The following is a 21,960-nucleotide window of genomic DNA, read 5'->3' as shown; positions in this document are numbered from 1 at the left end:
GGGGCTCGGAAGGGCGTCGAGGTGAGGGAGACCCTGGGGAGGAGGAGCGGAGGGTGGCGGTGAGCCGCGGGGGCAGCAGGGCTGCCAAGGCCAGCCCCCCTCGCGTCTCCTCCGTTGTCGGCGAGAGGCGAAGAGCCGTGCCGTGTCGCGGGGCGCCTGGACCTGCTCAGCGAAACGGCATCGAGCCGCGGGTGATCTTAACCTGGAGTGTCTTTACTTGCAAGGGCTGTCAGAACAGGGGCCAGGCGTTGTCCGGGGAGCTGTCAGAGCAGTCGGAGATGCTTCTTTTTCTCTAAATGGGAAGAACTGTCGAGTGTAAATCCAGGCTAATAAGAAGTGCCGGGGTTTTTTTCGTGCTTTTGTGAAAGCGCTTCAATCTGAACTATTTGTTTACCTTGAACTCTCAACTGCAGGAAATGCGCGGTTATTTGCAGTAGGAGACATTGAATGTCACGCTGTACCGGTGTTTGGCGTCCTGGTGTAAATGGCTACTTCTGAGCAGCATACTGTATATACATTCCTTAGCTGGCGAAAAAAAGAGAAAAAAAAAAAAGTTAAATGAGGAACTGTATGGCTCCAAAGAAAGGAGGCTGGGGGGGATTCTTGTCAAAGGCTGCACTGTTAAAAATCGGAAATAATTTACAAAATTTCCTTTTGAAGTGCTGCTTTGATTTTTGAGTCTTACTGTTATGCCTGCAGGACTGTACTGCAGCTTGAAGTTATGCACATCAACGTTTTGCTGGGCTGTTTTCTTTAAAAAAAAAAAAAAAAAGAAAAATCGTTTAAGAAAGCGGTAAAGCAGTACAGCTGCCTTCTAGTTAGCATATTTGTCGAAAACTTTCAGTTGTTCAAGTACCCATGATTCCTGTTTTTTCAGATATTAAACAGGTACTCTGAAACTGGTGAAAATCAGTTGGTAAACTGTCATCTGATTTAAAAGCAAGAATGTTAATGGGACACACCAGCACACACACACACATGTGTGTATATATATTAGTAAAACTATGTACTGTATTTCTAGTCTAACGCTGAGATGGGCTGTTTGATTTTTCATTTCTGTGCCAAGCAATTACTTACAAAAGTAGTGACTAAGGGAAAAAGATTTCCTTTTGTTTATATTTAGAAGCACAATTTTAAAAATTATCAGCTGTGAAGATGTTTACATTGTTTACATGGAACACAAATGGAAGAAAAACATCTATTTCCTTGACTTCTAAGTTGTTTTTTGCCATCGAGTAGTTCTTCAGCTCATGAGTTACCCCGAAATGTACATTTTGCCAGCCATTCTTTAGTGAAACTAAAGAAACGAGCATGTCAATAAGGTTGAAATACGGTTCAATGAAAAAAAATAATCCTATTCTGTATATCTTTATTTCTAGCTTGCAAAACTTTGGCGCAAGAAAAGACTTTTGTATATCTTTGTTTTCCCAGGCAACTTAATGCTTTCAGCAGTGCTATTCTCTATGTTAGTACTTGTTATTTTGCTTACTACTTCAGCTCAGGTCTGTGCTAAGAACACAGGGGGGCTTGATCTCTGAAGTGCTGGTCAACTAATTCACAGTTTCTTTGTGTGTGTGCACAGAACTGAACCTCGGAGAGAAGAATGCAGAAAGTAGCGCTGAATAACTTTCTTTAGGGAATTTTAACATTGGAGCATTGGCTTGTACTATTTTATTCCAGCTGCAGCTTTCTAGTAGGCATGGGAATGAGTATGCAGGACTTTTTAGTTTTCTTCCACCATTATCTGTCACTTCACTCCTGTTTTTTCTCTGAGCTATTCTGTCTTGCCAAGTTGTGGTTCTAAGGTAAAGTTTTTAAATTTTGTGACTTGATGTAATCTCAGTACTTCAGTTTTCCACATCTTAAAACATTCATGCTGTCAGTGTGCTGCTTGACATTCAGCTGAAGTTTTCTTGGTCTCAGTTTTGTACTTTTAGCTTTTTCACGGTCTTTTCAGATATTTCTGTCTTCTTGACCAAACTCTGCATTTTGATTTCTTCGTGTTTTCTTCAAAGAAAGACTTCTCCCATGCCAGGATGTTTCCTCCCCCTCCCCCCTTCCACCCCGTCTCCTTTCTCCACACATCGATGTAGGTGGGAAAATGTCATGCTGGCTTGGTTGCTGGTGGGGGAGCTGAGATTTTAGGTTTTTTTCTTCAAGGCGCTGATCTTGTGCTTTCGTAGAATCGTGTTGCTTTTGCATGAAGAGCTTGATTGTGCAACTATGGTTTACACAGTGGTCGTCCTTAAATCAGCAGACTACTTTTGTCCTCAGTCCAGTATCTGCTTACTTCGAGGCATGTAAGTAGTTTCACTCTTGGTAATATTTTTTTAAATGGAGAAACACAAATTTTCTGACCATATAATATTAAAAAGAAGGAAAAATAAGGCACAGCATTTATACAGTGACTTTAACAAAACCAGACAGGGCTGACCTGTCAGACTCCTGACTGACAGCATTGCTGTGTGTGACAGCCCTATGGGAAGGCAGGGTTTAGTGTTCTTTTCTGGCCTGCTGGAAAGGACTGTTACTAATACGTTATGCAGGAGAATTTACTTCTGTTAGCCCAAAACCACAAAGATGAGTCTTGTCTTTTAAAATCCTGTCTATCATATTTAATTCTTGCAGCACACTTTACATAGGCATTACTTCAATAGTCCAGGAAGAATTAGCATACATAGTTCAACTCTGAAATTTATGTGAATTTTATCCATGTTAGAAAAGCTCAGCTGTGTTGGGAAAAACAGGTTGTCAGACTAGGAGAAGACATGGGATAGCGCTGGTGGTCTTATTTATAAAGACAGTATGAAAAGCAAACTTAGTATGCACAACTATTTGTAAAAGAATCTCATTAGCAGCCTACGAATAGACTGTCTTTTAGAAGGAATGAATGTTATGGATGCTAGCAAGCTGAAAAAGTTCAGCCAGCCATTATTTTTGTGATCTGTTGACCATAGCACACAAGGGATCTCTACCACCTGTAATACACTATGGCTGATACTTAATCTGGGAATTACTGAATGGGTAGCCAGAGGTCATGGTGCCTGAAATTCTTCAGTGCAGCAAGTATGGACTGGAAACAACTCTTAAATTGAATGAGAATTATTAGTAAGGGCATGTAAAACTGTGCGTACGTTATTAGTTTCACTACAGCTGGCTCAACCTTTTCTGTATTACAGAATAAGACCTACACAACACATGCAATGCTGATTATGTGCTTAGAGAGTTATTATAGCTCTTATGCTGGTATCTGTATTGTAACGCTTTAAAAGGCACTAGCCATGGGCCAATTAACCAAAGCAAGCCATTTTTTGTTAAATCTTTTTACTACAGTTTTTTTATCTAAGTACCAGATGAAAATTAAAGCTTCTTTCCTATCCAGCTGCAACTTTTTACCTGTTTCCATTCCTTAGTGGTGTCATGTCATTGTATGTTAGGGTTCTCTCAATCTAATGCTTATCCTAACCTAAGACATCTGTTCTAACTTGAGTAACCTATTCTTGTGTATTTCAGAACTGTAAAAATGGAGAAATATCAGCATATTTAAGGATGATAGCTGGAATATAATTTTTGGGGTTCTATCCAGAGTTGTCTAGATCACTCAGTATTTTTGTAGCATGGTTTACTTATCTGTAAAACATAGAATCCTGGACCTTGATATTGTGCAGCCTAGGCCAAGTCCGCAGCATGCATGCATTTGTCATGGCATAATTTGTCTCGCTTGGCATAGCCTGGATATTTGACAAACCCTTAGTGCTCCTCAGATGGATTAACTGTTTCATCTGGCAAGTACCGCGCATAATGATACTGGTGCTGTGTGCTATTTAGCCCTTCTAGTCAGTGAGATCATGGGCACAAACACCCCAGATCAAACATAATCACTTCCTGACGCATCATTTGTCTCTAGATGGTATCTGTCAACTAGAGATAGTCAAAAGAAAGATGGTAAAAGCATAAAGAAAGAATGAATCACTGTCTCTTTAATTTTTGTTAGTCAGAGCCTGCCTGTTTGTTTTAGGTAAATGCACCTTAAGGAGAAAGCAAATACAGCAGCTTTGAACAAATAAATGCTACCACATAAACTTATTAAAGGGTGTAAGCCAGTGCTAGGGGAATTTTTAAATTATTTTTGAAGACATGGATTAGAAAGGACTGTTCAAAATGCAGGTTTTTCTAAAGTTTGCTGCAACTGACGTAGATACCTAGTGGTATTTCTGTCTTATGAAGAAATCAAGTTCTGCTTTTCCAGGTCACTCTTTTTGTTTCAGAGGTGTTAGGATGACATGTTAAAATGTACATATTGAAGGTACGTGATTGGAGAAAGCACTGGTATAATGGGCTTGCCTGAGCACAAAGGTGCAGTGATTTAATTAAAGGTGTGGTTTAATTAAGGGTTTGAGTTGTATAAAGCCTCATTTGTCTGAACTGTTTGCACTGTGCAAACATAATAAATTTAAGTGAACTTTGCACTTCTGCACCTGTCTGCTTAGGGATAGAATTAATAGGAGCATTTTAGAATCATAGAATCACAGAATGGTTTGGGTTGGAAGGGCCCGTAAAGGTCATCTACTTCCAACCCCCCCTGCCATGGGCAGGGACACCTTCTACTAGATCAGGTCGCTCAAAGCCCCATCCAGCCTGGCCTTGAACACTGCCAGGGATGGGACATCCACAACTCCTTTGGGCAACCTGTCCCATTTTAAGTTGTATTTTGTATCAAAACTCTGCAACAGTGTCTTTTAACTAAATGAGTGCGCCTTTGACAAAAATGGGCCTAATCTAAAGTGTAGCTAGTATGCTTCAGTACTGAGCCAGAAGGTAACAGGAGTATAAACAGTGGTGTTCAGACCATTTAGTCTGAACCTCGAACTGCTGTTGATGATGTTGATTGTGGCTCCACATAACTGATTTGCCTTTATGTGTTTGGTGGGACTTAGTTGGATGGCAATCATAAACTTAACCTCAAGTATGCGTTTGGTTATCTGACACCTGTAAAAAATTGATACAGTTGGGTATGTATGAACTGTAACTTACAACTGTTTTTTTTAGTTGCAGATTGAAATATCATGGACAGAAAATAGTTTGGATTATGTGTTTTGCCAGCATATCTCTGCAGTTTCAGTTTTAACAATGGATAAGTGTAAGCACATAGGACGACTGCGACTGGCCCAAGATCACTCCATTCTGAATCCTCAGAAATGGCATTGCGTGGACTGCAATACTACCGAATCTGTGTGGGCGTGCCTCAGCTGCTCACATGTGGCGTGTGGAAGATATATTGAAGAACATGCACTAAAGCACTTTCAGGAGAGCAGTCACCCAGTGGCATTGGAAGTAAATGAGCTGTATGTTTTCTGTTATCTCTGCGATGATTATGTTCTTAATGATAACGCAACTGGTGATTTAAAACTGTTGCGAAGTACGTTAAGTGCAATCAAGAGTCAAAACTATGATTGCACTACTCGAAGTGGGAGGACTTTGCGTTCTATGGGTACAAGTGATGATTCTTACCTTTCACATGGTGGTGCCCAAGCCTTGCTTCGGAATGAAGATCGCATGTTCACAGCTCTCTGGCACCGACGGCGTGCATTCCTGGGCAAAATATTCAGATCATGGCTTGAGTTGACCCCTACTGGAAAAAAGATTTTGGAAGAAGAAAGGCGTCGGGAAGAAGCAGAGGAAAGAAGGGAGAAAGCTAGGAAGAGAAGACAAGAACGAAAGCGTGAGTTGAAAGCAGAGATGGAAAAGATGCCTCCAAGAAAGAGCAGTCGTTTACAAAATCAGATTAGAAAGTCCTCAGAATCAGCATCCTGCCTGCAAAAGACATCACAGAACATGGAGTCTGTGGCAGAGTTGAAAAAAACATATACCTCAGATGAAGTAAGATTGAAAAAAATAAGTGACTCTCCAATTAAGCGAAGGCCCACAGTGACTCCTGGGGTAACAGGACTGAGAAACCTAGGAAATACATGCTATATGAATTCTATCCTGCAGGTATTAAGTCACTTACTTATTTTTCGAGAATGCTTTTTAAAGCTTGATCTCAACCAAACTCAGGAACTGCTGGCAACAGCAACCAATGGTAAAACCAGATCTTCATCTAAACACCTGTCAATAGCTGCCTCAACATTACATGTGAATGAGAGCCAAGAGAAAATAAAGGGATCATCTTCTGTGAGGCGGCCTAGTTTATCCTCTGGATTAAGTGGAGGAGCATCAAAAAGTAGAAATATGGAACTTATTCAGCCCAGGGAACCCAGTTCAAAGCATATTTCTCTCTGTCATGAGCTGCATACTCTGTTCCAAGTTATGTGGTCTGGCAAATGGGCGCTGGTGTCTCCTTTTGCCATGCTTCATTCTGTGTGGAGACTAATTCCAGCCTTCAGAGGATATGCCCAACAAGATGCTCAGGAATTTCTCTGTGAACTTTTGGATAAAGTGCAGCAGGAGCTGGAGACTACAGGGACCAGATACCCAGCTCTCATCCCTGCCTCTCAAAGAAAACTTATAAAACAGGTTTTGAATGTGGTTAACAACATTTTTCATGGACAGCTATTAAGTCAGGTATGTTTTATAATTTTTTTTTTTTAAGGTGTGTAATGATTTGTAGTTATGGATTTATACTGGTCAGTGATTGGCATGCTTCAAAGGTTAATACATTTATAACTATTGAGGAGGGATGGGGAGGAGGATATAATACACACAATTTCAGAAGAAAGGTCATTTGGGTAATCCTAAAACTTGCAGTAGAAGAGTCACCTGATAAACATAAAAGTGTTAAATTTGGTATTTTAAAGCACATGGTTGCAACTCCTGAGAAATATCTGACTTCACTATTAAGCACCAACTAATTTGGAGGAATAAAGAATTTACAATTTTAAGCACCTAATTGATCCCTGTAGTGATGCTAGATAAAAGGTGTTAAGGAAGGTGTTAATCTCGTCTAAGTGGAAACTGATTAGGTAATGGATGCCAAGCAGGGAATTATTTCAGTAAATAGCTTGAATTAGAGATTCATTATTACAGAGTAATTGCCTGTCATGATGCTGGAATACTACTTTTCTGTTACAACGCAAAGATATAGAAGGCTCTGTCAACACAGGAACCAAATTTGTGGGGTGGAGGCAACGGTTGTTTTCCTTTTTTCTGCCTGACTACTCTCATTTTTTTCTTCTCGGCTTCCTGTTAAGTACTTCAATGTGTCCACTTGCTATCACACATATCCCAACTGTGTGTGTGTACAAACATCTGAGAACTGACTGAAAAAACAAATGCTGGGTTCTGCTGAATTAATCTAAAAACTAACTACACTGCAGCAGGAACAGCAGCTAAGAAAGTCTCGGTGCCCTGGAGTTGGTCTTTGGTATGCATGCACATGTTACTGAGGGAGTGCAGAAGCATTTAATAGATACGTTGTGTGAAGGAGTAGAGGTTTAACACAAATTAACAAAAATCTGGATGTTCCAATTATTCTGTTTGATTGATGGTTTAATGTTTTAGTATGTGAAGCTAGAAATCCAAGTGGCTTTTGGCTAAGGTAGGATTGTTTACTGCTATAAACTTTATAGTAAGATAACAAGACTTTTAAAATTAGGATTGTTTGCAGCATATGTTAGTTTTTAGGTCATCTTAGGTTTTGCATAACTACTAGAAACTGTTATATCTACTAATAAAACCAGATCATCTTCTACCTTCCATTTGGCCCAGTGTAAGAACATTTCTGTTGGCATGCTTCCTTTCCTTGGGGTAGTTAACATGTCTTGTATCCAGGCTGTGCTAACATAAGTGTCTAGTATATTATGTCATTAAAGCTTTCTGTTTGAAAATCACATTCCCCGGCTCCAAAATAGTAACTTTGTTGTTAGTAAAACAAAGTAATTGCTTAAGTATACTGACAAGGCTTGGTTGCGTTCCAAGCCTTCTAACAGGACTCATTTTTTGGAAGAATTTTCAAGTCTCTGAAGACATGAAGCATTATTTCAGCTGTACCATTTCTTCTACATGTTGTGTTTTTAGCTTCCTTAAGTGAAGAGGCTTGTGACTAGAAACCCTCCCACCTTCCTGAAACCAGGGAGGGGAATAGTGAGAATTCACTCAATTCTTATTCAGTCACTGAGTAAGACTGAAAGGGAATTAAACAGTTTTGAGCTATCCTGTGACTTTTGTGACTGCAACACACAGCTCTTTTATTACAGCTGGTCAGTGTCTGTGTGCAAAATACAGCCTTGATGAACTTCAGAATGCCTCAAGTGAGAGGAACAAGGAAAAGAGTATTGAAGCTGTTAGCTGTAGTAATTTCTCCCCGGCTCATTAGGCAGTTCCCACAGACAGTGTCCAACACTTTACCTCCTAATGGTTCCCTTTGTCTTCTGCCACTCCTTTGTTCCAGTTTAGTCTTCACTAGCACTTTTAAACATGATAAATATTAAAAGAAAAAGGTAACCCCTGAAGATTTACATTTCCTCCTCAATAAAATTTATTCAGGTCATCTTAATGATTCAGGCCCTGGTGTTTGCACAGAGAAGGATGAGCTTTAAAAAATCTTATAAGGCAATTACTTTCCTCAGTAACATTCCTGCATTATGATTTCGCTAGGAGTTTGTCAGAACTGGCACAAACTGCTATAGTGAAGTTAACAAAAAAGGCACAAAAACATCCATGCGGGGCTGAAGAAAAAATATGAAAGACTTCTTGCTGTATCACCATATCTTTGACAATGTTAGCTCTTAAAAGCAAGGAGCGTACGCTTTGTCCTTGTATGCTTAACTTTACCTACAAGCTGTAACAGTATTTATTACAGTTTCTCTCTAGAATATAGTTGGAGCCATAGCCTGCTGCATTTATTAAAAACAGGATGGGATTTTAGTGTAGAGTTATGTTATAAACTACATCTTAATTCAGTGAATAAGGGGAACTCTAGAAGCTTGTTTCTATGCAGCAGTTGCCTTCTGGTTTAGGATCACTAAAAAAGTTATATTTACTGTCCGTTCGTACTGAAAATATTAAAGATATTTGATTCTCTGAGATACTCAAGTGGAGTGAAGTCAATCCTCTTGACCTTCAAGCCTCAAGAATACTATGAACTACTCTTGATAACAGTACACAGAGGATCACTTACAATCCAGATAAGCTGTATGTTTACTTAGGTTTCACATTACTTTCACATGTGCAATAAAACATTTTCCCTCTTCTTCTAGCTGTTCTATTTTAACTTGAAAGGAAGTCATAATCCTGAGTTTGCCATCAGTCTGTTGCTATTGAAATGGCTGCCTGGTTCAGCACTGCAACTGAATTTAGAATACAAGATTAAGAAAGGAGAAAATGCAGTGCTTGTACTGTTGTGGAAGGTACCCACTGTCTCCTGTCCTCGATCCTTCAACAGGAAAGGAGAAACTACTGCACTATGAAGTTATGTGCCAGTGTTAAACTGGCATACTGACCCACAGATCTTTGAAGTACACTTCAAGAGCTCAAGTAGGTTAGCTACTGTCTTTCTCAAGAGTTTTTTGGCTTGTGTTTTTTTTTAAATGGTCCCAGCTAAATAGCACAGTATGCAACAATTTTTACAGTATCTTTATTTCAAACTTCGTCCATATTAAGTGAGGAAGTGGGCAAGTATATTTTTAAAAATCCAGAAATTGAAATAGCAGATTTTAGCTTCCAAAGCAAATGTATATTTTCAGCACTGCTTTGGGAAAATTGTGTCCCACATGTCCACAGAAATCATACTAGCAGAAACTCTGGTGTGTATAATTATACCAGTATTAAAATTTTTGTCGAGATGATTTATACCGGGAGGGAGGGAGACAGGGAAACTAGTATGGAGTATTTGTGAAAGCTGATCTAGACAACCTAGCTGATCTACGAAACTAGCCTAGCAGATTTAAGAAGTTTGTAGATATTTATGCTGGCAAAATCTTATGTGCAGACACAGCTTTTATCTCTTGAACTTAAGCTTTTTAACTAAATTGGTTTACCCTTAGGATAATGTTGAGTGCACAGGTTTTGATTGCTTGAAAGATAGAGGGCCGTTTTAGATCATATTTTTTAAGATTTTAATATTGACAAGTCTGAGTCAACACTATCAAGATATCAAAAATGGTGAAAGAATAGAAATGTGTTTCTGATAAGGCTGATTTGGAGGCACTTTTGTCACTGGAGTATAGCACATATATGTCCCAAATGAATTGCTCAGTGTAACTGTCCCCCAGTTCAACCCATATAGTATGAAGCTTTCTGGAAGAAGTGGTAGTTACTAAGCAAAAGAAATACTGGATGTTTCATACATCTTGTGCTTTTTGGCCACTACGTTGGTAAAACCTTAAAAACTTCCTGAAGTTCAAAATAAGCCTCTTATTATTAGAATTACCAGGAAAAAAATGACTTTTCTGTAAGCCAGACAGGATGATTCTAAATATTTTTACCTACTCTTAAATAATGTCAAAATAATAATTCAGATAACTGAATTTCTTAGTATTCTTAATTTTGTGTGTGAAGAAATGTAAAGGTATATTTGAGTCTAATAATAAGAAAATAACTTGTCAAAATAGTCACTGAAGATCAAATTATCGTTTTAGAAAACTTTCTTACCAAAGATTGATTGTCTTCCCTCAGCTGCTCGGCTTCCATTCTTCATTTTTAAGATAACTTCCTGACAGTTAAGTTCACATGCACTTGTGTACATGCACATACACGCATGCATGCACAGAATTGTTGAGGGTGGAAAGGACCTCTGGAAATCAGCTTGACCAACTCTGCTGAAAACAGGGTCAAGTAGAACAGGTTGCTCAGGGCTGCGTGCAGTCGGGTTTTAAATAGCACCGAGGATGGAGACACCACAACCTCTGCGGGCAGCCTGGGTCAGTGCTAGACCATCCTCCCAGTAAAAACAGTTTCTTCTTCTGTCTAAATGGAACCTCCTGTGCTGCAGTTTGTGCCTGTTTCCTCTTGTCCTGTCACTGGGCTCCACTGAGAAGGGCCTGGCTCCATCTTTTTTACTTCCTCCCGTCAGGTATTTACGCACGTGGATAGGATCCCCCTGAGCTTCCCTTCTCCAGGCTGAACGCTCCCAGCTCGCCCAGCCTCTCCTCACGTGTCAGATGCTCCAAGCCCTTTCATCGTCTTCCTGGCCCTTTGCTGGACTCGCTCCAGTAAGTCCGTATCTTGTACTGGGAAATAAACGCGGCGCTGGACCCAGCCCTCCGGCTGCGTCTCCGCGGGGCTGAGGAGAGGGGAAGGATCACCTCCCTCGACCTGCTGGCGATGCTCTGCCTCGTGTTGGCCTGCTTTGCTGCAGGGGTGCATCGTGGGCTCGTCCCCGGTCCTTCTCTGGGGAGCTGCTTCCCAGCCTGTGCTGGTGCCTGGGGTTATTCCTGCCCAGGCGCGGGACTTGGCGTTGCCCTTTGCGGAGCTGGGTGAGGTTCCCGTTGGCCCATTTCCCCAGCCTGTCCCGCTCCCTCTGGGCGGCAGCAAGACCCTCTGGTGTATCAGCCACTCTGCCTGGGTTTGAGTCATCTGTAAACTTGCTGAGAGTTTAAAAGAATTGGCTCCAGTATCGACCCCTGGGGTACACCACTAGCGGCTGGGCTCCAGCAGCATTTCATGCTGCTGAACACAACTCATTGAACCTGGTAGCTCATTCAGTTTTCAGTTCATCTTGTCCATTTATGTAGTCTGCACTTCATTTTTTCTGTGCGGATGTTATGGGATACAGAGTTGAAGGCCTCACTGAAGTCAAGATAAAACAACATCCACTGTTTTCCACTCATCCACTGGTTATCTGTACCAGTCATCTCATTGTAGGAAGAAGGCTATCAATCAGGTTGGTCAAGCATGATTTTCCCATCATAAATCCATGGTGGCTGCTCACAGCCATCATTTTATTCTTAATACCTTTGGAAACGGTTTCCAGGTTTTGCTCCATCAGCCCTCCCACAGATGAAGGTGACACTGACTGGCTTGTAGTTCCCCAGATCCTCCTCCTTGGAGACAGGAATGTCACTTGTTTTCTTCCTGTCCTCCCCTGATTGCCAGGACCTTTCAAAGATGAAGAACAGCCTTGCAACATCATTAGCCAGCTCCCTCTATTCTTACGGTTTAATCAGGGATAGCTTCTAATTCAAGGCAAGTGGAAGGAGAAGGGCAATGAGTATTTTCTGTAGCTAAAAAAGACCCAGTAAGGGAGGGGAAAAAATAAGGTTTGTGCTGATTTATGTGAAAGCTGCTTGGGTACCTAATTCAAGGAAGAAAATTAACGTTGCATGTTGCAAAGCAGTAAGTAGTTGTTGATTTCTTTATAGAGTACTGTTGAGTAAATGCAAATTTAATGTAAGTTATCGAACAAATACCTAGCCAATGTAATTTTAACAAGTTTTTGGAGTGGCGAGGAACCCTTTAGAAACTATTTGGGGTGGGTTTTGAAAGTCTCTTGTGAGGATTCCACTGCTTTTGAATCTGGTGCCTTAGGTAAAGCTCTTTGTGTAGATTTCTGTTACAGCAACACCAAACATAGCAGTGAAAGTGAAGAGCACTGGCTATGCTGATTTAGTAATGAGTTTCCTCTACAGCAAAGTTGTGATTAGTTACCATTTCTTCTTAGGACAAGCCTATCTTGGGCTGTGGGTTTTTTCCCAATAATTCACCATTTATTATAGCAATTCCTATTAAAACTAGCTTTTGTTATCTCTAGGCACACTTAAAAAACCACAAACAGTTTGATTACTTCCTGATCATGTTTAAGATGGAATCTGAGCAAAATGCCTCTCCCTGGCCCCACTCAGCACAGCAGAATAACTGTGCAGTGCTCAGAGAAATGACTATGTCAAGACCCAGAGAGTGAAGTAGGTTCTAAGCAATGTACTGTGTAAACTGTTTAAAGTTTTAAAAGGCAGTGCCTCTCCTTGCAAGTCTTGCTCCATATACTTGCTCAACTGGTATATTTCAGGACAGATTGGCTGATAGAAGGGGAAGTGTGCAATCTTTGGGTTGTTTGAAGCCCTTCAGCTTTGGGTAGTATGCTGTGAGTTAAAGTTTGGGGGAGAATGCTGATGGTGGCTCGTGCAGTGCTGGGTATTAAGTCTCCCACTGAATAGACTGTTAAAAACCATGAGAACTTCAGGTAGGTAACAGGAGGATTTGCACTTAAACCAATCCAGGACCTGTATGCTGATTTCTATACTCTGGTATTGTCTCTCTGCTTTTATGTGTAGCCTGAATCACAAAATGTTTGTCAAGTTGCTTTCCAACTAGATGAAGGTGATATTTAATCTATAAGAGGCCATCGAATCACAGACCACAGTTTGCTATGGTTATGCTTATGTTATTCTGTTAAATAGATACAGATCATTTTGATGATGCTGTATGCTCATCACGACAAAGTTTAGGGTTTTTTATAACTGAGGAAATACAGTATGGACTGTCCTGCGGAATTCCATACTATAGCAGTATCCTAGAAATCCCCTTCTACTTTGAGTACTTTGCTGTGGAAAAATTTCATCACTAGTCTTTGTATATATGTCTCATATAGTGAAAACTTAAGTAGTAGTGAAAGCACAAAAATGGGACTGGCCATCTTACTGTTCTTAAAAACCAAAAAAGAATTAGAGCAGAGATGGTAACAGTTGTCTTTCTTCCATGCACGTGCAGGGACCGTAGGCAAAACATTTGATGATGGAGTTAGCTTCTTCTGCAGCAATATGTTAACTATTTTCTTTGGCTGCATTTAAGCTGAATGCCATCCAGGGCAGTGGCTGTCCATCAAATTATTGTGGGTACAATGATGCTTGTCTGAGTGGCCTCCATGCTTAGCTTGAATCCAGCAATTTGATCCAGCTCTTTTCAGTCTGGCCTTTGGCCCATGATTGAATACTGAGCTTTAACCAAACAATTGTATATACTACCAGTGTTTCAAGGCGTGAGAGGGTGGCCAGGGCAGAACATAAGGTAGAGATTTCAGACTAGCTAAAACCAGTAATTTACTTTCTTTGCTCTAATGTAAACTTCTCGTGTAGCTTTGTTATAGACTACAGCATTAAGGTCTTCTAAAATAGCAATTATGGAATATAATGGGGAGGTGAAATCAAACTCTGAATTTGTAAAATATAGTCATAAAAAGATACATGTCACTAATCAGATTGCTAGAGCAGACTCACTTCCCTATTACTGTCATGCATACTCATACCATAAAAAGTTACATTGGACAGATGCATAAAGTTTTTGCCAGCCCTTTGAGTTCATGTTTGGGTTTGCTTTGTTTTTTTATAAAAACCTCACATCTTGTTCAACCAACTTTTGAGCAGTTTAAACTATTTCAGTACTTTCCATGAAAAAAGAAAATCTGGGTTGCACTGTGTGAACGGTAGGGCAGTGTGAGATAAAGGAGTCCCACTTAGGATAGAAAGAGAGGTGATGGGAGTGTTGTAAAGCCCGTACTGATGGAGAGGCCAGTGCAGATGGATTCCACAGACGGGTAGGGATCCTCCTACTTGTTGAGTAATTCAATTTGTAAGCTCAGGCCTGGCTAAGAAAAATACTTCCAACCTTAGTTCCAGCCCTGATTTACCTCTTACTTACCATTGAGTGAGAGTGTGAACAGGAGCAGTTAGCACCCAGCAGCGGCTGATATGGTTGGGCATGTGCTTATCTGAATGCGTCAGGTTACTTGGCTGTTGGCAAGTATGCAAATCCCAGACAACTCTTAAGAATTTAACTCTGCTGCAGTGTCATGGTGAGGAGGAGTGTCTTGCATTTGAGGAAATAAGCGCACCTCTCTCAGTACAAGAATTTGTCAACACAAATCAGCTTTGCTCACAGTTGCATGATGAGATGATAAGCAGCACTATTGCATCAGTTTATCTTTTTGTTTGTTTGTTTTGTTTTTTGAGAGGCAAAAATTGGAAGCTGGATCAATTATTTGTTTCTTTTTCTTTGGGATAGTACTTATTAACTAGCTGGGAAAGAGGATCTTAAAATAACCTAGATTATTAACATTACACACTAAATTTGAAACCTCAGGACTTGTTAAAATTATCTTTACTGAGTTCATGTATGTACTTTATCCTGAGCCCATTAATCTTCAGTGTGCATTCATGTGCAACAAATTCTTAAGTAACTCGTCAATTAAATAAACTTTTGGCCCAACAAAATCACCCATTTGTACAGCAGAAATCTATTAGTCATTCTGTGTTTATGCTGGAGTTAGCTTGAACTGTGGCCAAACATATCATTTTGTCTCCAAGTCTAGATTTCAGCTCTGAATTACTAATAGTTTGTGGCTTTGAAACGTTGCCAGATGTTAGCACTTACAAAAGAAGCTCCTGTCAGTGTAAATTAAAACAGAAGATTCTCCTCTTTTCTGCCATGTAAGTTCAAAGTTCTGTTTTCTAAGAACAAGGCAGTAGCGTTTTCTTCTTAGAACTTAAAGCAACTAACAACTTTCCTAACTAACTCCACTGCTAAACACAGTGCTGGTACAAAAATACCCATGTGCATTAGGTAGCTAATGCATAGATTGTATATAAGCTGTTGTAGCTAGTGAATGCATTAAATAATTACTCACAAGAACACCTAGAAGGAAGGTACAATAAGGTGACAGATCTGTCCTTATATAAATGATCATGAAATAACAGACAAAGCAGGGTGAATAATTATGTAACAGCAAACCTTCAGAGGAAAATAAAGGAGCTCCTGAACAAAACTGAGTGTATTTTTACACTTGAGTAGGCATACTAACCTAACTGAAGAGAATTACACTGAATTTATGTAGAGAAGCAACACAAAGGCGTGCCTGTGAAATCACAATATTTGGATCCCTCGTGGATTTTCATTCTTTTATTACTACGTCTTTGTATTAGTTGTTCCAAACAACTTGTGGTATTTTCCTGAACAGGAAGCATGCTTGTAGAGATTTAATTTGGCAATTATTTACCCTTGCGGTGCAAACTTAAGGTGATATTTGATATTCCATTTACTGTAAAACATAACTGGCTGTTATTCTGAGCTGATAAATAATAGTATCTTGACAATAGGTCCTATATGAAAATTTTGAGGTCCTTTAATCTTTTTGGTGGGAAAGTTTTAATTGTTAGGGAAGGGGGTGGGAACATGTTGGATGTTTCTGGAAGTTCTGTCAAAGCTATGTATCTGAGCCCAATTAAAATTCAACTTATTTTCAGAATGCATCTTTTCTAGAGCAGTGAGGTTAGAGCTGCTTGAGTTAGTGGTCAACTGCAACTGTTAAACCAATAAATACATCAACTGTAGAAAACTCAGGTAATTACTCTTCAGGATTGTATTGTACTTTGTTGCATTGAACATACCAAGGTTCAATATCTTTAGTCTCACACACACACACTTGATATTTACTGGTATTTCTTTGTAGCCTTTATGAACTATGTTTGTTACAGTCTAAATGGAGTTTCACCACTGCATAGGTTCAGCTGCTGATAGAAGTTATTCATTCACATGGATCGTGGAAGGGTGGAGGTCCTTTGGAGGAAGACTCAAATGACGTGACACAAAGCAGCTTGAGCTGGCTTTTAGAAGACTGCATTGCAAATCAACATAACGTGTTGCCATTCCAGCGTAGAAGAACTACTGCTTTTAACTTACTTTCCTAAATATTGAATGTTATCGTAAATTAATTGTCCCCTGCTGTATTATCTGCATTTTCCAGGTTGACTCACTTCACTTCTTGACATTTTATTTATGTTGTCTTACTGCTTGTCCTTTCCCTAGTGTGACGATGGATCCACTTACTGAAAGAAGAAATAAATTCTTTTTACCTGTTAATTTTTCTTTGAAGAAGTGTGCTTCCTAATCCAGGCTTCCCTGGAAGACTTACAAAGTAAGAAGGATATGACTTTAAAATCCCCAGCTGTTGGGGTTATTAGTTTTTTTGGGTTTTTTTTCTTTTTAAATTAACCTAAACTATAGTTTTTCTCTTTTATGTACATTTTCCTTTTGGAGTGATTCTTTTTGGAGAAAAGACTCCCGAGACTCCATCAGCTGCTTCTCTTGGACAGTCCCAGACAGACCATTTTGACACTGCTTTTCTTTCTCAGTAAAACATAAGAACACTTACCTATTTGTGATAACAGTATTGGACATGCTGCTTCAGAGAAAATAAATTAGGTGTATAATTTCTTTTGTTAAATGACTATGTCTTGTCTTTGGTTGCATCAGTTATCTCTAGGAAAAAAACGGGGTTTATTGGTTTTTTGAGACCTATGTTATGGTATACTTTTAGTAAAGTAAGTTTCTGAGTGTAAGCAACTGGTGAAATATTGTCTTACAGGTTACATGTCTTGCCTGTGACAATAAATCAAATACTGTAGAACCTTTCTGGGACCTGTCCCTGGAGTTTCCTGAGAGGTATCACTGCAATGGCAAGGAGATGTCGTCTCAGTATCCATGTCTGCTAACAGAAATGCTGGCCAAGTTTACAGAAACTGAAGCTTTGGAAGGAAAGATATATGCGTGTGATCAGTGCAACAGTGAGTAAAGGCAGTATGTACTCATGCATACATTCTCTGTGTAAAATATTAAGTAAACTGACAGTGAAAGTGTAGAAGGAAAATACTAAAAGCCTTAAAAGTGTGTTGCAAACAAAGTCCTCCTTCTTATGTCCTGTTGTGGTCACTTAACAGTCATTACTCATCACCTAGAAGATGGAATTGTTCACAGAATGTTTTGAAGTGTGATGCTTCTCTTAGATAAAGTCTGATCACACACTAATGGGTATTCTGATACTCCCAGCTGAAGAACCCATCAGCTTTTTTAATTAAGGTGACTAACCTAAGTGACCACAAGTATTTTATACTTACATCATAAAATCCTTGCAAAATAGCTCTGAGAGTGTATCCTTTTTGAGGAGGCACATACAGTAGCTATTTAGGTCCACGCAAACTTGGTGGATAAATCTTAAACTGAAATACAAGGCTGTTATCGAGATTTGTATTGTGTAACTGTGTGTTTGGCCTCAGCAAAACGAAGGAAGTTTTCTTCTAAACCAGTTATACTCACAGAAGCTCAGAAGCAGCTTATGGTGTGTCGACTACCTCAGGTTCTCAGATTACACCTTAAACGGTTTAGGTAAGTAGTGCCACAACAACCAGTGTTGCAAACTGACCAATTCAGTCGTGCTCTTCCATTGTTTGGGATCAATGCTTTTCAGCATCAGTTTAATTTCTGTTTACTAGTATGATGAGAAATAGTTATTAGACATTTATTTTTCTTGTTTCATTTAAACATCAGTAAGATACACTTTAAGTAGAGAATTGACCTTTTGGATTTCAACTACTTGCTACTTTAATACCAAAATTATTTCATCCTTCTTTTCAGTCAAAACCTACTAACCTTGCTGTGAACTCTGTCGGTAAAAATTAATCTTGTGTTATCGTCAGGTAGAGTAAATGCTCATATTCACTAATGTACAAACCGAGATTGTATTCAGTGGAAGTCTCCCGTAACCTTCATATAACCAAATACATTAATGCATTAGCCTGAGAGGAAGGAAGTGGAGACTGCATCTCTGTGAACTCTTAGTCCACGCATTAGTACAGAGTCTGTCCTCAATATAAAGGAAACCGAAAATGAGATAAAGGAGAAATACCAATTGAGATATAATATGTGGAAAATACTTCCCACTCACCATTACACAGATCTTAAGATGGATTATTTCAGAAGATGAGAATAGTAGGTACTGTAGACACATTCTAAAAGGCCTTGAGATAAAGCAGAAGTGAAAGAGGAAGCCTAAAAAAAAAAATTAGCATTTATTTTGTGCACAAAGACAATAGTGAAGATAACATCTGTTATGTTAGAACATAGTTCAGAATGCTGTGTTCTTTCTTTGAAAAAATGTAAGTTTACTTTTGACTTAACTTTCCAGGTGGTCAGGACGCAATCATCGTGAGAAGATTGGCGTACATGTTAATTTTGATCAAATGCTGAACATGGAGCCTTATTGCTGCAGAGAATCCCTCAAGTCCCTCCTACCCGACTGCTTTATCTACGACTTGTCTGCTGTGGTAATGCATCACGGGAAAGGATTTGGCTCAGGGCACTACACTGCCTACTGCTACAATTCAGAAGGAGGTAGGAATCAGCTGTGAAATAAGGAGTGTGGGAGAAAGGGATGTTTGTAATTCTAAACTGTTAAGCTTACTGTCTTTTCTCAAAAGCAAATGGGAATCACCTGTAGCTGAACTGCCCGGAATGAGAATTGCAGTTCTGTAGGCCAGAACAGTTCAGATTTGTATTGGCTTGTTAAACGTGTTCTGGCTATAAACTCCTGTAAATCTGAGGAAGCTAAGCTGGGCTTTTAAAATGTAGAGGCAAATATAAATATACTGGATCAACTGAAACAGTATACTATTTCTACACAACTCGTTAAATGGGACTGAACGCTAAATAATTATTAAATATAATGCAATTACTTCAAGTCAGTGTCCTGATGACTTTTTTTGGTGTATTTCTTCACTGCAGGATTTTGGGTACACTGCAATGATTCAAAACTCAACATGTGCACTATGGAAGAAGTATGCAAGGCTCAAGCCTACATTTTGTTTTACAGCCAACGACTTACTCAGGCAAATGGACGTGGTAAAATACCACGTCCTAGCACAGCTGAAAGTCAGCAGCACACAGAATTAGCTGACTGTTCCATGGCCAACAGTAGCAGCTAATCCAAAGCCAGTTAACTGTGTGTATGGTAAAAGTTTGAATTGTCATAACTATATATTTTTAAATGAAATGAAAGTACAGTATTGTACTTTTTTACTTTGAATCTGTGTACAATGTTTATATACTTTTGTATTAGTTAAAGTACTCTTTACAATTGTTAGTAAAGGTTTTTATTGACAGTAAGAAACTTTCTAAGTACCTAGAATTTCAATACAGCTATTTTTTTAAGAAAAAGATTGCTATTTGCATTTAAGTCTTACCTCAGGCTGTTTTTTTAAGCTGGTTTTGTATTTTGATAATCTTTTTGAATTGGTTTAGAAAATTGACTTTCAATGGGCAACTGATGTTTCTCTGGTTAATTTTCTATATATGCTTGTGTACATTTTATAGTATAGTCCTAATGATATCATGATTCTTACTGTGCAGGAATTGCTACTAGGTCCTAGAATATTAACATTCACCAGGAAGGAATGTTTTACCTGTCAGACAGTAACTGAACTTTTTGTAGGAAACTTTCTGTATATTCTTGATGACTAAAGTGAAATTATTTTGCAAGCTTCAAGGGGACTACACTAAAGATACATTGACAGAATTTCTTAAAATCTGAAATTGAGGAAATAGATCATGTACTTATATGAAAATAAGTGTGTAAGAGGAACATTGAATAGCACAAGAATATGTCTTTACCAAGACTTCCATGTTTTAGCCTTAACAAGCCTGACAACTCAAGTGCCAAATTCAGAGTACTAACCTTGACAACCAGGGGCGCTTTATTCCAGTAACTTAAAGCTTTCTTAGTAAAACCCAATAAACCACACTCACCCACCCCACTGTCACTGCTACAAGAATGTTAGCACCCTTTCTTGCATTGGACATGCTTCCTTTAAATTGTAGCAAGCGTTGTCTGTTTCAGTAATCTCTAACACAAACCACTGAAAAGAAGCTGTAAAATTTGTATGAAAGCATTTTCAACCTGACTGGTTTTCCCTAGCTACAACTACTGTACCTTCTCCACGGTCCTACCACTAGCATTAACAGAACTGTGCATCGAGGAGACTCTAACAAGCAGGAATTATCAGTCTTTCTCCACATACAGTAGTTAATGCCAAGTAAATTTTAATTGTGAAGTTATTTTGCATAAGTCTTATGCAAATTGTTACCTCATCTTCTGCAAAGTGTATACCTCAATAAAATGCCTTGATGTGGACAGAAAACCATGCGTGTACTGGAACTAGTTTCTACATTACCATTATACTCTTTTGTTTTAAAATTATTTTTTAAACTTTGTCTCAAACAAACATGGGTTAAGGCATTAACTGTAAGACTGCTTTGGCCACCTGTCACTGATTTAACAGCTGGTTTTATTCATGACTTTTGCTACCCTTTCTCTCTATGTTTCTGAAAGATGCCATATTGTAGCGAGCACACAGTGGCCTCAGATCTCAAACTTTCTTCACTTTGTGCTCATCCTAATTAAGTGTGCAAAAGCAGTTTGGTCCTTTTTTTTTTTTTAAGCCAAGGGCCACCTGCTGAAGTGAGATGATCTGACAATCTACTTGCTATGGCTGTGCAGTCTTTCAAATACTTTCCTTCTCTGCTCTACTTTATAGGTAGGTAGTTCAGAGGAATAGAAAGGAAAGGGAAAGAGTTGTGCTAATTGCCTTTCAGAATTCTGACACTTTTTCTTCCCCCAAGAGCATTTCAACCAGATACACAGGGGTCCTAAGAGACTCAAGCATTAATGGAAAAGTCTATCTTGGGACTCGTAGAGTGCAATGGGGGTGGGGGGTTTGTTAGCCCCTCAATCATCAATATTAAGCATATACCCACGTCCCACAGAAAGAACCTTGGCCTGCCATTTTTTCTAGAAGGGTTGTGTAGGCTGTGCTTATGGCTGTTCCCCTGCGTTTCCTCTCACTGCAGCAAGTGTTACTAAGTCTCAAGGCTTTCTCTAAAAGACATCATTAGCTTAGCAAAAGCAAATTCTGCTTTCTTCCCATTGGTGCTGCCTTGGGTAGAACAAGGGAAGGAGAAAGGACACACTCATAGAGTTCTAGTCCAAATCCAAGGAGCAGGGACCATAGATTACTGCAGTCCAGCATAAGGATGAGCTCAGGTGCGCTTCTCAACAGCTTCTGCTTTGGTTCTTAATACTTGCTGGTTCGTGTAGCTCGCTCTGCATCCTTTATCTAGAGTAAGGCTTAAGCACAGTATGAGTCTACGTGCTTATATTCTGCCTTGCTTCATGCTAGTAAGTATTTAAAATCGAGCTCTAAC

General features: G+C 39.3%; 1 protein-coding gene across 1 annotated transcript; it reads left to right on the top strand.

Moving 5' to 3' along the window:
• Window positions 1-1,181: 1,181 nt before the first annotated feature.
• On the top strand, window positions 1,182-20,918 carry USP44 (ubiquitin specific peptidase 44). The gene is made up of 6 exons (XM_010561897.1): window positions 1,182-1,333; window positions 5,050-6,564; window positions 17,294-17,492; window positions 17,982-18,090; window positions 18,890-19,095; window positions 19,486-20,918. The coding sequence occupies exons 2-6, from the start codon at window positions 5,131-5,133 to the stop codon at window positions 19,683-19,685; spliced, it is 2,148 nt and encodes a 715-aa protein (XP_010560199.1). The 5' UTR covers window positions 1,182-1,333; window positions 5,050-5,130; the 3' UTR covers window positions 19,686-20,918.
• Window positions 20,919-21,960: the final 1,042 nt, after the last annotated feature.

This window comes from Haliaeetus leucocephalus, unplaced genomic scaffold, assembly GCF_000737465.1.
Source record: "Haliaeetus leucocephalus isolate CR32 unplaced genomic scaffold, Haliaeetus_leucocephalus-4.0 Scaffold151, whole genome shotgun sequence".
Taxonomy (NCBI): domain Eukaryota; kingdom Metazoa; phylum Chordata; class Aves; order Accipitriformes; family Accipitridae; genus Haliaeetus; species Haliaeetus leucocephalus.
Note: the sequence above shows the minus strand (reverse complement) of the source record. Positions and strands in the feature narration are given on the sequence as shown.